Raw genomic sequence first — 16,242 nt, forward strand, 5'->3', positions numbered from 1 at the left:
AAAGTGTTCATAAAATGAACAACATGGTCTGGGGCATCATCAGAGACTGCTATAATATGAACTATATGGCAGAATGCAGGTAAAACAGAATAGGAGACATACAATTCTCCCCCAAGGAGTTCAGTTACAAATTTAATTAACGCCTTATTTTTTTAACAAGTGTCATCAACATGGAAGCATGTCCTCTGGAATGACCAAAGCATGAAGGGGCATATGAATGTTTAGCATATCTGGCATGTAAATACCTTGCAATGCTGGCTACAAAAGTGCCATGCGAACACCTGTTCTCACTTTCTGGTGACCTTGTAAATAAGAAGCGGGCAACATTATTTCCTTAAAGGTATGCAAACTTGTTCGTCTTAGTGATTGGCTGAACAAGAAGTAGTACTGAGTGGGCTTGTAGGCTCTAAAGTTTTACATTGTTTTGTTTTGAGTGCAACTGTGTAACAAAAAAAAATCTACATCTGTAAGTTGCACTTTCATGTTAAAGAGACTACACTACAGTACTGGTATGAATTTCAATTGGTATTCTATTGATTAAAACGGCAATTAATTTTTTTTAGTTAATCGCATGAGTTAACTGCAATTAATCGACAGCCCTAGTCTCAACCACCCAATCGACAAGGTTTTACAGCTGTAACATCCTCTTCGGATGCCCCCTCTCCTATTTTCAAGCTTCATGGGATGGTATAACATCGGACGATGGGTTTTGGAAGCCACAACATCCAGTTACGCTATCCATTTCAAATCTATCCCTCCACCCATTCCCCCTCCACAGACTTATTTAAGGACCCTTCTCATGATCAATTGCTGGTGCAAGAGATTGCCTTTCTTGTACATTTAGGAGCAATAAAACCTGTTCTTGTACAGCATAGGGGAAAGGGAGTCTATTCAAAGTACTTCCTGATACCCAAAAAGAATGGAGAGTGGAGACAAATTTTGGATCTCAGGTATCTAAACAGATAGGTAAAACAGCAGAAGTTCAGGATAGTGATCATTTTAGCAATAATTCCCTCATTAGAGTTAGGAGAGTGGTTCATGATTCTCACCTGGAGTATGCACATTTTCATGTCACTATTCACCCTTCACATGAGGTTTCTTCATTTTCTAATGAGCAACGAGCACTACCACTACAGAGTGCTCCCTTTTGGCCTATCTTCTGCCCCAAGAGTATTCTCAACAATTCTGCATGGTCAGGGGCAGGTCACATCAAGAAGTGTTGACACCAAAGATGACATGTTCTCTGTTCCACAGCCTGGGCCTTCAAATCAACCTCAAAGTCTACAGTGTCTAGATTTCATAGGCGCTTCCCTGAATGAATTGACAGGCAGAGCATACCTCCCTTCCAGAAGATTTCTTGCACTAATGAATCTCATCTCAAGAATTCAGGGCAGTCCTCAAGTAACAGTATTCTATTGTCTTCAACTGCTAGGACACAGCTTGTATATTCGTAGTGCAACACCCCGGCTTACATCTAAGAGGCCTCCAGGAGTGGATTTGAACAGTTTACAAACCAAGAAAGCACAGCTTAGGCTCACTCAACGATAGCAGTGAAAAATGTTTGCCTATACTTTCTACATACAATCAGATCCAAGTCAATAAAGATAAGGACAGACAATGTGGCATTCATCTGTTATGTCAACCATAAGGGAGGAGCATGTTCCCCATATGTCTGAACCAAAGTGATAAAACTCCTAGAATTGGTGCATATCCAACCAGATAGTCAACTCAGTTTCATATCTCCCAGGTATTCAGAACACCGAGGCAGACGACCTCAGCAAACATTTCTTCTAAATCATGAATGGGAACTGAACTCCCGAGTCCTTCACAAGATATTCTTAGCTTGGAGGTTCCAAGAGGTTGATCTGTTTGCCATAGCAACCAACACAAAATGCATCAGGTATTGCTGCAGAAGGGGTCTTGAACCCCAATCCCAAGGAGACACTTTTCTCATCTCCTGGATAAATGGGTTTCTTTATGTATATCCGCTGACACCGTTACTACTAGAAGTTCTCAACAAGATCAGGCCAAAGCCATACTGATTGCACCAATGTGGTGATGAAAAGTTTGGTCTCTCTGTCTGACCAGACTCACCTCTCACCCTCCATGGCAGCTTCCGTTCATTCCTTGCCTACTGATTCATGATGCCGATCAAACTCTTCACCCCATCCTAACAAAAGAACGGGCACACACACACCCCATTTATGGTATTCATCAGAGAGAAGGTTGTGCTATGGGCCCATCCAAGATTTTTACCTTGGGTGTCCTCAGAATGAATTAATCATTCATCTCCTGTTTTTCCCCTAAAGCCACATCAGACTAGTCAAGAACCCATGTTCCATACCCTAGATGTCAGGAGGGCATTAGCTTTTTACTTAGATCGGACCAAACCTTTTAGAAGATCTCCAAGACTATTTGTATCCTTTGTGGACCAAAACAAGCATTCTGTTATTTCAAAACAGAGATTATCAAAGTAGATGTCTGGATGTATCAATATCTATTTAACTGAACTCATTTTCAACCCCTTTGAGAGTGACTGCACATTCAACAAGAACACTATCTGCATCTCTAGCCTCACTTAAGGATGTACCAACTGCAGACATTCACAGAGTGGCAACTTGGTCCTCTGTTTGTACTTTTTCTAGCCATTATGCCTTGGTGCTTGCTGCAAGATATGACACTGCTCTGGGCAGTGCAGTTCTCTCCTCTGTATTGGACTCTGTTCTGAACCACCTGCGTCCTTAGCGGGGTACTGCTTAGGAGACACCTGAAGCAGAGCACCCACAGGGCTGATACTCAGAGGAGGAGGAGAGGATACTCACCTTGTGCAGTAGCTGGAGTTCTTTGAGATGTGTGCCCCTGTGGGTGATCTGCTACCCACCCTCCTCCTCCTCTGCTTCGGTGTCTCCCTTTTGGGACTTTGAAGCGGAGAAGGAACTGAGGGGAGTTCGCCCACACAGCCCCATATAACATCAGTGCGGGGCACAGGAATGTGTAGGATGCATGCATGGGCTGAAGAGGCATTGCTATGATCAAAGACGCAGGGTGCAGGCATAGCTGAAGTGGAGCACTCACAGGGACACACATCTTGAATAACTCCAGTTACTGCACAAGGTGAGTAACCTCTCCTTATAGACTCAAAAAACTTAAGCTACTTAGCTCAACACAGACAAGGTTAAGGGGTGACTTGATTACAGTCTATAAATATCTACATGGGGAACAAATATTTAATAATGGGCTCTTCAGCCTAGCAGAGAAAGGTCTAACATGATACAATGGCTGGAAATTAAAGCTAGACAAATTCAGACTGGAAATAAGGCGTAAATTTTTAATAGTGAGAGTACTTAACCATTGGGACAATTTCCCAAGGGTTGTGGATTCTCCATCACTGACAATGTTTAAATCAAGATTGGATGTTTTAGTATGAGATCTGCTCTAGGAATTACTTTGGGGAAGTTCTCTGGCCTGTGCTGTACCTCAGGTCAGACTAGATGATCATAGTGGCTTCTTCTGGCCTTAGAATCTATGAATCTTTGATAGCTGCAACAGCACTATATTCCTAGCACCATTGTGAGGCTCCAGTATTACTGTCTGATGTGATCTTGTTACAGATCTTTCTACAATCTCTTTACTTCCCTACCATCACCAGGACAAGCATGCATGGATTTTCAGATTTCTGAGAAAGCAGACATGCACAACTGAGCATGGTAGCAGCAGATGACATCTTAGCTGCACATTCCCCATAAATAGTAATGGAATGTGCATGGCTAAATCCTCAGGTAGCTGTTGAAAATCATGGTGGTATTTTAGAACCACAGCTATAAGAATGCCTAACAATATGATCTGTATAGCACCACCCAATCACTCCTTCATCTATAAACAACTAAGCAGGAATTTTCACATTTTCATTATTATGTACCTCTTCCCTTTCAGGTATTAGCAATGCAGAAGCCCGCCAGCCAGGAAAAGCACCTAATTTCAGTGTAAACTGGACAGTAGGAGACACTGGTCTTGAAGTTATTAATGCCACAACTGGCAAGGATGAGATGGGTCGTGCATCTCGCCTTTGTAAGCACGCTTTGTACAGTCGCTGGATGCGTATTCATGCAAAGGTACATGTCCAAAGATAGGAGTGGTTTTTTACTGCTGGGTTTCAATTTTGCTCAGTCTCATAACCACCTTTCTAATAAAAGGTTGTAATGTGCTGGCTTCTTGTATTGTAGCTTTTGCAAGTGGATATAAAAAACCTTCTCTAAAACATTTTCAAAGTTAGTAATAGGTGTGTTACTGAACCATGGGTAAAAATGGGGAAGAGAGAAGTCTTGCTCCACATTTTCTTTATTATGGTCATTTCTAGTGTAAATGTATGTGAGGATCTAATTACCTGCCTCTAGAACTAAGTAAAGTAAAAATGTTGACTCCTTTGAGCTTTGCTTATAATTTTAATGTACTGGACAACATAGTCTCTTTTAGTAGCTCTTCCGGAGCCGAGCACACGGAACACTAAGGTTAAAAACCAGTAGAGCTAAGATTTGCCAGATCATACCCTGAGACCATCCTATGACATAAGAGGTGGGGTCTGTTGTCTGTGGGGTCTGTAGTTTAGTGTGAAGAGGCATTCCTGTTTGAGTACATGTGGGGTAAAATCCTAGCCCCATTGAAGTCAAAGGTAGTGGCTTCAGTGGAACCAGGTTTTCTCCCCTGGTCCTCCCCAGAAGGTGCAGGTAAAAGTCAAAGAATTGTTTTTTGAAAGTTTGGATTTCTTTGCCTCATGATCGTTGATAAACTCTATAAAAATGGAAAGATACAAGCAGTAGACCATGATCCTTAGGGTTCTCCCAGTCCTCTCTTCAAAGCGTCTGTATTGATAGAAGCAAATAGCACCTTGAGCCAGTCATTTCCGCAGAATCAGTATTCCTACAACAGTCCTTTGAAGTCTATCATTTCTTATTGTAGTGCAGCAAGGCACTGAAATTTAGACAGCTGGGTGCTGAGATTGTGGCATAAGCTTGTCATTCACTTTCACTAGGTTACACATAGGCCTTCCACCCGTGCTGCACAGGGTATGTGTATCTCCTGCTTAGGGCCCTGGAATACTGCTTCCCTCCCCCAGCCCTGCTGTCAGGGGAGCCTCTGCACAAAGGTGGGTGGGAACTGTCCCATGAAGAGTAGAAGGGGTGGGTTTCAAAGAGAATTGCAGCCAGTTGCTATCAAGCAAAATGACGATGGTTTCAGTTTGACCTTCAAGGTGCTTATGGAAATGAGTAGATCCTCAGGGTTCCCACTGGACCAATAGTTTTGCTATGAGCTGTGAAGTGATATGTAGTTGGATACAAATCAACAGTAACGTTCTATCTATAGAGTGTTTGTCATTCTTTCAAATTGCTGCACTCATTCTCTCGTTTTTCTTGATTCTGGTTCCTGGAATGGCTTTGTGTAATGGTTTGTTTTCTTTCTTTTTCTATTTGTGCAGCTTTCCTCTAGCCTGCGTGCAAAGATCCTCAAACCAAACCTGTACCATGACACTAAGCAGGTGGCCACTAAGTATCAAACGGCCAAAGAATGTTTGTTTAAAGCGTTCCTGAAGGCAGGGCTTGGAGCCTGGGTGGAGAAACCAATAGAGCAGGATCAGTTTTCTCTCACTGTCTAATTCATGGACTGCACATCACTTTGGAACAGGGGGTCATTCTGGAAATCCTGGCGTCCGGCATCGTTTTCTGGCATCAGCTGTCAAAGCATCTTTTTAACACTTTGAAACTAACTGGCAAATTGTTGTTATGTTTTGCTCAAATATTGAAAGTCAATGATAAGTTGCTACAATAATTCTATATTTTGTTATAAAAATCGTTTTGGTTTACTTCTCTAGAAACTCCTGTTACTGTAGAAAAAACTGCAGTAAGGCTTTCTTTAACAGTACCAGATGACTCATATTTTTCTGGGTTAGAAAAAATTCCTTTTTTTAATGCAATATAAGCAAGTGCATGAAAACATGTAGTAGATTGCATTAGGTTTTACACTGCATTTTTTTAGTCTGTAGCTTAATTTAATCAAAAAAAGCTACAAAGCGAATTTCTGCGCTTCTGTTAGCTTGGTTTTTCTTTTAATTGCAGGGTTTTAATTGCAGAGCATATAGGTGACAAAGCCAGAATGGATTTTGGACAGCTAGCTTTTCCCTTCTTCCTTGCTCTTTAAAACCAGCTGCTGAAAACGTCATGTCTTTGATGTACGTATTTATTAGTCTGTGACCTGGTTTTTAACATACAGCTTTTTATTCTGTTTTTTAAAATACCTTTACCTCCCATTTACATGCATTGTAAAGTCATCATTTTTTACCACTGTAAACTGGAAACAAAAAATAAGTATTTGTAAGTTAAGAAATTTAGTCTGTAGTGTACAAAACCTGTTTAGAAGTAGGCAGTTTGTATATCCCAGGAACTCATGCGAACACCACCATAACATTAACAGTAATGTGGCAACTTCAGAAAAACAGTTTTTCGTTTTGGAGAAATAATTCTGCTTTGCCAAAATAACCCATTCGTAGAATATTAATTACAGTTTTTCTCAAAGAAATGAGAGGCCTACTGAAGATGAAAGTATTGTTAAACTTCTTTCTTGTGGTCTTCAGAGACTTAACAACTGGACTGTTGGGTCCCCTGAAGATTTTATTGGCTGTAGCTTCACATACATGATGATCTATAAAAGTCTTATTTCTAAGTTTTGTTTGCTCTAGTATATATTTAGAATGGTATTTTATTTATAAAAGCTCTTTTTTGTTAAAATTTTCACATATGCTAGATGTGAAAATGAAAAATAGCAGGGAAAATACTGCCAGGTCTGTTAAGTCAATGAGTGCATAGACAGCACTTTTAGAACAATTTGTAAGCGAAATGGAAGGCTGACAATGGATTGAAAAAATCCTCTTTTTCTCAGCATACCAGGTATAATTCTCTAGTTATGTCCAATATGTCTAAGTACACGATGTGACATGTGTGTATCAAAGATATTGTGTGTACAAATTCCGAAAAACACCTCAAAGTATTTTTAAGTCCTATTTTTAAAATAATTAGTTGATAATAGCAGTAACTACCTCAGCACAGGGCATTTCCTGGGGAGTAGCGGCTCCCTGGGTGTTGTGGAAAGTGATGCAAAAACTCTTTCCAGCCAGTTATGAATGTGCTGGAAATGCCCTGTCCTGCAATCATTATTGCTCAATTATGAATCAAAGTGAAAAAAATTATCAAGACTAAAAGTTGCCTGAGTATTGTATTAAACCTCCTAATTAGAGTCTTAGTAGCAATACATTAATGTGTAAAATAAACTCTTGTAGGGGAAAAACATTCAGAATGTGTGAAGGCAAGTAATGTACATGCTCTTTCAAAACACAAGATTTACATTGTATCTGTCTTTGCAAATGTCTTTGGCCCTGAACCTGCAAACTCTTTTGCAATTGCTTAAAGTTAAGCATAAGTAGACCCACGGAACTGCTCATTTGCTCAAAATTAAACGTGTGCATAAATTTTCAGGATTGAAGCCAAAATGTGGAGCAAGAACTGTAAATTAGAGCAATTTATGAATTTTCTAGCTGGTCTAACCATGTGGATATTCTTGGAATTAGTCTTACTTATTAAATGAAATCTCTGTTTTAAGGGACTCTGTCTACTGATGATTTCACTTTGCAATCTTAATCTATTTTTACCAATCTTTTTAAATTTCTCATTCAGAAGTTGAGCTCTCTTCAAATTTTATTTTGAAGTTCAGGCAGTTATTAGGTGAGATTATTTTTGTATTGATGAAGTCCTGAATGTGAGTAATATATTTAAGTATTATTGTAGGCATACATTTTAAGACATTCAAATTTACTATGAATATATGGAAACTATAAGTGAGAGTTCCATGCAGAATTCTTTTTGATAAAAAGGGAAGCATTTGATTGATATGAGGAATGAGTTCTCATTCTTTATAGTTCTAGGGTTCTCAAAAATGTTTTCCAGGATCATGTGCAACCCATATCTGTCCTCTGGAAGCCAATGGCTTTCCGCATACCTGCTTATTTATTTTTGTTCGGTAATATTGAAGATCAGAAGTTGGGGGAAGAAGTGTTCCTCTAAAAGATGTATTTGAGATTGTTATATTCAGCTAAATTCTGCCATGTCCCTCTTTTGTCATTCTGTGCTCCTTTATATTCTTGGCCTTTGTATTCTTTGTAATACTCCTGTATTCTTTACAGATGACCATCATCAAGCATGGATGGCTTTTTATGCATTTAATTGTAAATGATTGCAGAGGATAAAGGCAACATGGCTGCCAACAGCTGTTGAAATTTGGGGTTGACCTTTCTCTATCGAGCATTTAGCTTAGCATTTATTTTGAAAGGTTGGATGGTCTTCTTGAATATCTTCACTGTGCGATTTAGTATGTCATGGTTGTGGTGGCTAATCTTAGCAAGGATTTGTTATGCAATCCTGGGAATTCTTGGTTTTTTTTAAGTTGATATAAGGGTATATCTCAGGTTCGTCACAAAATTTAAATGAGTAACTTTAAAGTTAATAAATACTTGAAGAAATATAATTTAAAATGTTTTTCCAAATGACATTCTAGCTATAATAAAAGATAATAGGTTAGTAACATAGAACGCTGTAAATGTAGGGATTTTTAAAAAAAAATATTCTGTAGGGGTGTGGAAAAGAACTTGGACGTGGAGGTGAAACTTGAAGCATTTGGTTATTTCTGTGCTCAGGATTTAATACCCATAGAACATTTCCTGTCACTTGTTGATGATGAATCATACTGTCTTCACATTAATATGCTAGCTCTTTCCTATCCCCCCACAAAGCTCCCAGTCCTTTAGCGTAGTTAGTGATAAAAATTATGATAGTTAAATAGTGTGCAACTTACACACATACAACAATGGGCTCCCTGCACAGGTGACAGTTTTAGTATCTTCCTCGTGCTAGATAGTACAAAACACACTAGGGTAGAAAATAATTAATGGGGGGTATCCCTCAGAGTAGCAGCAGATCTTTATATGGTACCACTCCTGTGTCCTCATTAAAACCTAAAACAACTCACGACTGAAATTTCAGGCGCCTTAGAGCTGCATCACTGGGGTTTTGTTTTACCAGTATGCAGCTCTGAAGTTAAGTATTTTATCCACCTAAAAATATAAACGATCTTTCAACTGGATATCGTGTATATACAAATGATAATACTTTCTGCTGGTGAAGGAATAAAATTATTAGTTGTGGGCTGCTGATCCGAGCTAACAGTGTTAGGAATGAAAGAGTAAAGGTGACATCATGAAAACTGTTTTCTTTCCCATCTCTCCCAAAGACAATTTTTTTTTACCAGGGGAAAACGATTTCAGTTTTGAGACATTTTGAGTTGAGGTTGCCACATAACTGAAGTGGAACTTTCTTTTTCTTTCTTTCTTTCTTTTTAAATAATATGCTGAAGTTTCTCCATACATTGAAAATTATCTTTTTGCCTTTCACCAAAGCAAGCTTTTTCACTCCAAGGGGATACTTACAAGTCTTTGCATTTTCATCATAATAGAATGTCTGGTATGAAAATCATCCTGAAGTTTTTTGAATGGGAAGGTGAGCTGTGATTCAGATATGTGATGGGAATCAAAATGTTTAAAGTTATTTAAAATATAAAAGTGAGCCCACAGAAATAAAGTGTAAACAAAATGTATAAAATATATTATCCTGTCTCCAAATCGCTGTGTGGTTTTTGGTTTTGTTTTTTTAAAGACAGGCAGCCTTATAACATATGATATCAGCTGAATTGAAAGTTTTTTGGTGCAATTTACAGTAATACTTGGGTACAATCCCAATCAGATATAGACTGGACATGATGAAAAGTGCTACATAAGAGCGTGGTATGGTTTTTATTTATTTATTTATATGCATATTAAGAATATCATAGAAGATTAGGGTTGGAAGAGTCCTCAGGAGGTCATCTAGTCCAACTCCCCTCTCAAAGCAGGACCAGCCCCAACTAAATCATCCCAGCCAGGGCTTTGTCAAGCCGGGCCTTAAAAACCTCTAAGGATGGAGATCCCACCATTCCCATTCCCGTGCTTCATCACCCTCCTAGTGAAATAGTTTTTCCTAATATCCAACCTAGACCTCCCCCACTGCAACTTGAGACCAATGCTTCTTGTTCTGTCATCTGCTACCACTGAGAACAGCCAAGCTCCATCCTCTTTGGAACCCCCCTTCAGGTAGTTAAAGGCTGCTATCAAATCCCCCCTCACTCCTCTCTTCTGCAGACTAAATAACTCCAGTTCCCTCAGCCTATCCTCATATGTCATGTGCCCCAGCCCCCTAATCATTTTTGTTGCCCTCTGCTGGACTCTCTCCAATTTGTCCACATCCTTTCTGTAGTGGGGGGTCCAAAACTGGATGCAGTACTCCAGATATGGCCTCACCAATGCCGAATAGAGGGGAATAATCCCTTTCCTTGATCTGCTGGCAACTATATATATATATATATATATATATATATATATATATATATATATATATATATATATATATATATATATATATATATACTAATGTAGCCCAATATGCCATTAGCCTTCTTGGCAACAAGGGCACACTGTTGACTCATGTCCAGCTTCTCATCCACTGTAATCCCCAGGTTCTTTTCTGCAGAACTGCGGCTTAGCCAGTCAGTCCCCCAGCCTGTAGCAGGGCATGGGATTCTTCCGTCCTAAGTGCAGGCCTCTGCACTTGTCCTTGTTGAATATCCAGAATTATCATAATTAATTAAGCAATTTTGAAAGGGATATTAAATCTCATACTTTAAAGCTTAAAGCAATTACAAATTAGGATGAGCCCTAAAGGGCTTGGGTGTCAGATTACCCCACCTGTGCTACTCAGGGTTTTTACACCTTCCTGGTATTCCCCATTGTCAGAGACAGGATACTGGACTGGATGGACCTTGGGTCTGGCCCAACCTGGTAACGCCTGTGTTCTGTGCTGGTGAGAGCTCAGAAGCCACAACACAGAGACGAGAACTCTGGAACTTGATTTTGGAATTCATTTGTCCAAATTAGGAATTGAACCTTCTTATATATCATCTGGCCCATCACGCAGTGTCACTCATCTTTACATTATAGCACATTTCTCAGCAGGCTTCCACCTTCTGATAAACAAGCAAGAAAGGAACCAGAGCTGCTCTCAAAGTTATGTGCCTAGCAGCATTTATATTCAGATGGTCCTGTGGGCTTATTTTGCACAATTTTATTATACAATTCTGCCATATACTTTTAAGGATGTTAATTTTTAAAATAAGTTTTCTTTTGAATCTTTTGCATAAAATTGACATTGCAGTGGCCCAGATTGTCACTGTTCATGCTGGGCAGAAGTCTTTTATGACAAGCACAGAGACTGGCAGAGGAAGGTGGCTCAATTTCAAACACTAGATTGGTTGCCTAATCAGTTTCTGACTGAAACAGACAAAATCGAAGGAAGTTCTTGTTTTTCTTCCTAAAGCACAAATGGCCTTGTAGGATGTAACACTCCATTCCTACATGCACTGTCAGCTCCCAAAATGTGTCAAAGGAGGTAAATGCTATTAGTGTAAAAAATACCTTTGAAAATCTGGCCCTGTGTCTTTCATAAACTGGGTAAAGATTTTTTTTCCCTCCACTATTTCTGTAATGACGGAATAAGCTGTACTGACAACAGAACTAGAAGCAAATTATGGGTGTTATCCTGGCTCCATTGAAGTCAGTGGCAGAGCTCCCATTGAGTTCAGTGCATCCAGGATTTCATCCTGTACATTTAAATATTGTTGACTTTAATAATGAAGCAAAACAAAATCATTTAAATAAATATCAAAAGTAACACTGATTTTGAAATCCCTGTACTGACAATTTTGTACTCTGGCTGCTAATCATGCCAACAGTGTAGAAGAAGGCTTTTGTGAGTGGTCATGTTTTGTTTTTGTTTTCTTTACTGAAACTATAAAACAGATATAAGAAATGTAATTTATGTACGTAACAATCTAGCCCATTTGGAGACAGCAGATGTGACATTTTAAAGATTTTTTATCTTTGAGTGACAGAGTCTGTTGTCTAGGAAGCCCAAAATGTCATCACATTGCTTTTTAAAATGTTTTCAATATTATCATGCACAGACCAGTCTAGTTGCAGTCAGCAGACACAGGGTTAGAAGATTAAAATACAATGTACATAAATTGCTCTATGTTATTTGCATGAAGCAGTTACTCTTGCCCTATTTCTGACTTTGTGATGTTGTGATGGCAACACACCTGCCTTTAATAACTGATAAAGGGATATTAAAAGAGCACTGTCAAATACTTTCATGACAATGTTTATTTTTGGGTGTCCTCTCCATCCTTCCTAATCCCTCCTTAGAATATGCACCTTAGCAGTGTCTATAAAAATGTTATTTTCCTTGGGCCACAAGCCCTCCCCACTCCGGCCCATAGTGCTACTGAAACACACTCCACCGGCTACCCTAACTAATTACTCTGCTTTGCATACTACCTTGCTTTGTTTCATTCATTACCATTTGTACAGAGAGTTGAAAACACAAAGTTATATAAATACTAAGAATTATTATTTGTACATCGGTATAGTCAGTATCAGAAAAATGTACCCTGATCGGAGAGCTGTGTCACTTATCATCAGAAGTTGTAGATCCAACACGCCCAGCACAAAACATTGTGTGGGTCCTTCCAACGCCTCGTTATCATGTTCGTTACATCATGAAGAATACTCCAGAACAATTCCAGTACTTTTTTTGAGGCTACCATCTTGTTCTCTGTAATCTCAGCTTTCACTTAAAACAAAAAATCAAAACAAATAGGGCTTATTTACAGCTGGAAATTTACTAAAATGTCTATGCCAGAGCAGCGCCCCCTGATTCTGGAATAAGAGTGCCTTTTTCTGAGTTAGCTTATTCCATGTCCAAATCCACTATGGAAGTGGATTAAACTAAATCAGAATTGGGCACTCTTAGTCCAAAATAAGTGTGTCCACACAGGGCTATTGCGGTTAATTTCCAGATGTTGACAAACCCTAGGTCTCTTACCCTGATTGCAAGGAAAACCAGAAAATGTGAAGTACACACCAATATCCTTGATGTGTACACCATAATCTGTAGAGAGCCTAAAACAATAGCTGTAAGAAGTGTGAACTGTCCCTGTGCCCCAATGGCATGCTGACACAAATGCCTAATTACAATAATTTAAGTTTCAGAGTAACAGCCGTGTTAGTCTGTATTTGCAAAAAGAAAAGGAGGACTTGTGGCACCTTAGAGACTAACCAATTTATTTGAGCATTTGTTAAAACAAGGGGCATCCGATGAAGTGAGCTGTAGCTCACGAAAGCTCATGCTCAAATAAATTGGTTAGTCTCTAAGGTGCCACAAGTCCTCCTGTTCTTTTTGCGAATAATTTAAGTATCAGCATTACTGGGAAAAGGAGGGGAGAAACTCACACACAGATCTGCACATCTAGCCCAGTATCCTGTCTTCTGACAAGTGGCCAGTGCCAGATGATGCAGAGGGAATGAACAGAACAAAGCAATAAATCAAGTGATCCACCCCCTGTCATCCAGTCCCAGCATCTGGCAGTCAGAGATTTAGGGACATCTAGAGCATGGAGACACATCCCTGACCATCTTAAATAGCTATTGATGGACCTATTCTCCATGAACTTATCTAATTCTTTTTTAAACCCAGCTATACTTTTGGCCTTCACACCGTCTTCTGGCAACGAGCACCACAGACTGACTGTGCATTGTGTGAAAGAAATACTTCCTTTTGATTGTGTTAAAACTGCTGCCTGTTAGTCTCATTAGGTGACCCCTGGTTCTTGTGTTATGAGAAGGAGTAAATAATACTTCCTTATTCACTTTCTCCACACCAGTCGTGATTTTAGAGACCTCTATCATATCATAGAATCATAGAATATCAGGGTTGGAAGGGACCTCAGGGGATCATCTAGTCCAACCCCCTGCTCAAAGCAGGACCAACACCAACTAAATCATCCCACCCAGGGCTTTGTCAAGCCAGGCCTTAAAAACCTCTAAGGATGGAGTTTTCCCCTCATGGTCATTTCTTTTCTAAAATGAACAGTCCCAGTCTTTTTTCCCCTCATGAGGAAGTTGTTCCATCCCCTTCATCATTTTTCTTGCCCTTCTCTGTAATTTTTCCAATTTGAATATAGTTTTTTGAGATGGCCCCACCAGAACTGCATGCTGTGGGTGTACCATGGATTTATATCATGGCATTATGACATTTGCTGTCTTATTACCTATCTGCCAGTCATCTGGTACAGAGGCTGATTTCAGCCATCGATTACATACCAGAGTCAGTAGTTCTGCACTTCCATATTTGAGTCCCTCCAGAACTCTTGGGCGATATACCATCTGGTCCTGGGGACTTATTGCTGGTTACTTTGTCAACTTACATGGGGAGTTGAGGTTGGCACCTCCAGGCATAGGGTTCAGGGGGCAGAGTTCCCACCCACAGGACCCCTGCTGCGCCGGTGTTCCAGAGGTGCACAGGGAACAGAGGGCCCTGGTGTGCAGCAACAGGGACCTCAATTCCACCTGTGCACAGGTCTCTGCATGTGAATTTCCTTTGTCTTTCAAGCACACCCCTGAGGCTGGCTGGTGGGGGGCTTGGCCAGCTCCCTAGCACCAGAACAGGTTTACTCTTTCCTGGATGCGAAGCATCGTTGCAGACAATATTAGCCCTTGCTGCGAGTCTCAGTGAGTCTGACGAGGGGTCACCCTGAACAATGGTGCTCCAGAAACAGCCACTCCCAGAGAGCACCCTGCAAACCTCAGGGCCCAGAGAGCCACCCCCTCGTCCCAGAGAAAAGCTTCATCACCACGGACTATTAAAATATACACTGCAGCCCTCACCTGCATTGTCACCAGACATCCCCCATCTCCCTGCCATTTCCACGGGGATAAGCTGAGCAGAGTGGTATGCACAGGGACCTGAGTGCTGGGAACCATGGGTAGATCTCAGGGCATAGACTCTATTACCAATTTTAAAATAGTGAATCTGCGCGCTGCCCTGGTCCACAGCCCTGCAGCTTCTGGCACAGACGCCTCATGTAGTCCTGATGAGACAGCTGTGTGCGCCCCATGCCTGTTCTCTCTCCTTGTACAGCAAGGGGAGTCAGGGCCGTAACCGCCTCCTTGCGCTTTGACCGGAGCAAACCGGGCTCAAGGGAGCCTGGCGCCTGGCTGGGACACTGCTGCAATGCGGATAATAAATGGCAGGAATATTTCAGACTAAGAGACCAGGAACATTTCACCCACAAAGAGACCAGAATTGAACCGATCCGCATGCAGGGGTTTGGTCCTGCAGGGGCATGAGCCCCATCGTCGTTTTTATAGGGAGCAGCTTCTCTCTGCTTGTTTTTCTTCCTTCTTTTGAACTGTGGCTTTGTCAGCTGGCCAGCCAGGTAAGCTGCTGCAGCACGAGCCGGCCTGTGCCGACTCGCATTCTGTGTCTCCACGGGGCCTGCGTGAGCTTTCCCTGTCGCACGGACGTCCTGCTGGAGCTGTGCGAGAGGCCTGCTCAGACCTACCCGCCGGGCTTAAAGCACGGTGTAAGTAACACAGAGGTGTGGCACTGCCTTCTGAGTGCAGGGTTTCCTGGGTTTTCTGCTCTCACTGCCTCTCCTTTGGCCCAGCCCGGGACCCCTCATGGCCCCACCTCTCTGCTGTTTTGCTCTTGGAGAGGGAAGTTATGAACCAGCTGCCTAGAGCCCAGTCAGCTTTCTCCTATGATTCTTAAAACCCAAATATGAGCAGACAGGTTATTGCTCTTACAACTCCATTTTCTTCTCATCCTGCTGTAAGCAGAGACCTAATTTTGTAGGTTGTATGAGTTATGCTTGCTTTGCTTAGGTCCCTCTCTGCCCCTGCCTTCACATCCCTGTGGGGGGCCCAATGGGCTTTCTTTGCTCAGCACTGGGCAAGGCTGGATTTACAGCCCTTGAGTCCTGTTTGTGATCGGTCCCAGCATTTACCCCGTCATTCCCCCGGAAGCTGGAGTCACAGCCTCTGCCCTACTGACAGCCCATGGAGGGAGATGGGGGAAGCCAAGTCTCCACACAGCATGGCATAGCATTGCTACTGCCCAATCTCTATCAGGCTTTCCTGTTTTTCTCTTAAGTGCTCTAGACTTGACTTCCTCCTAGACCTTAGCAGTGAACCCTCCCCCCCAGAATAGCGGGAGT

At 41.2% G+C, this 16,242-nt stretch overlaps 1 protein-coding gene across 14 annotated transcripts in view; it reads left to right on the top strand.

The window, feature by feature from the left end:
* The window catches only part of ADARB1 (adenosine deaminase RNA specific B1), a 225,157-nt gene extending 212,824 nt beyond the window's left edge, over positions 1 to 12,333 (top strand). For 13 of the 14 annotated variants that reach the window (XM_073306981.1, XM_073306982.1, XM_073306973.1 and 10 more), the window contains 2 exons: positions 3,934 to 4,112; positions 5,474 to 12,333. In XM_073306981.1, coding sequence (XP_073163082.1) covers positions 3,934 to 4,112; positions 5,474 to 5,650 — 356 coding nt within the window. In that variant the 3' untranslated portion in view covers positions 5,651 to 12,333. Of the gene's footprint in view, positions 1 to 1,747; positions 1,901 to 3,933; positions 4,113 to 5,473 lie in introns of those variants that run through there. The other variant, XR_012154404.1, reaches the window with a different exon arrangement.
* The last annotated feature ends 3,909 nt before the right edge of the window (positions 12,334 to 16,242 follow it).

The sequence above is a fragment of the Lepidochelys kempii genome, chromosome 11 (assembly GCF_965140265.1).
Source record: "Lepidochelys kempii isolate rLepKem1 chromosome 11, rLepKem1.hap2, whole genome shotgun sequence".
In the NCBI taxonomy this organism is placed as follows: Eukaryota; Metazoa; Chordata; order Testudines; family Cheloniidae; genus Lepidochelys; species Lepidochelys kempii.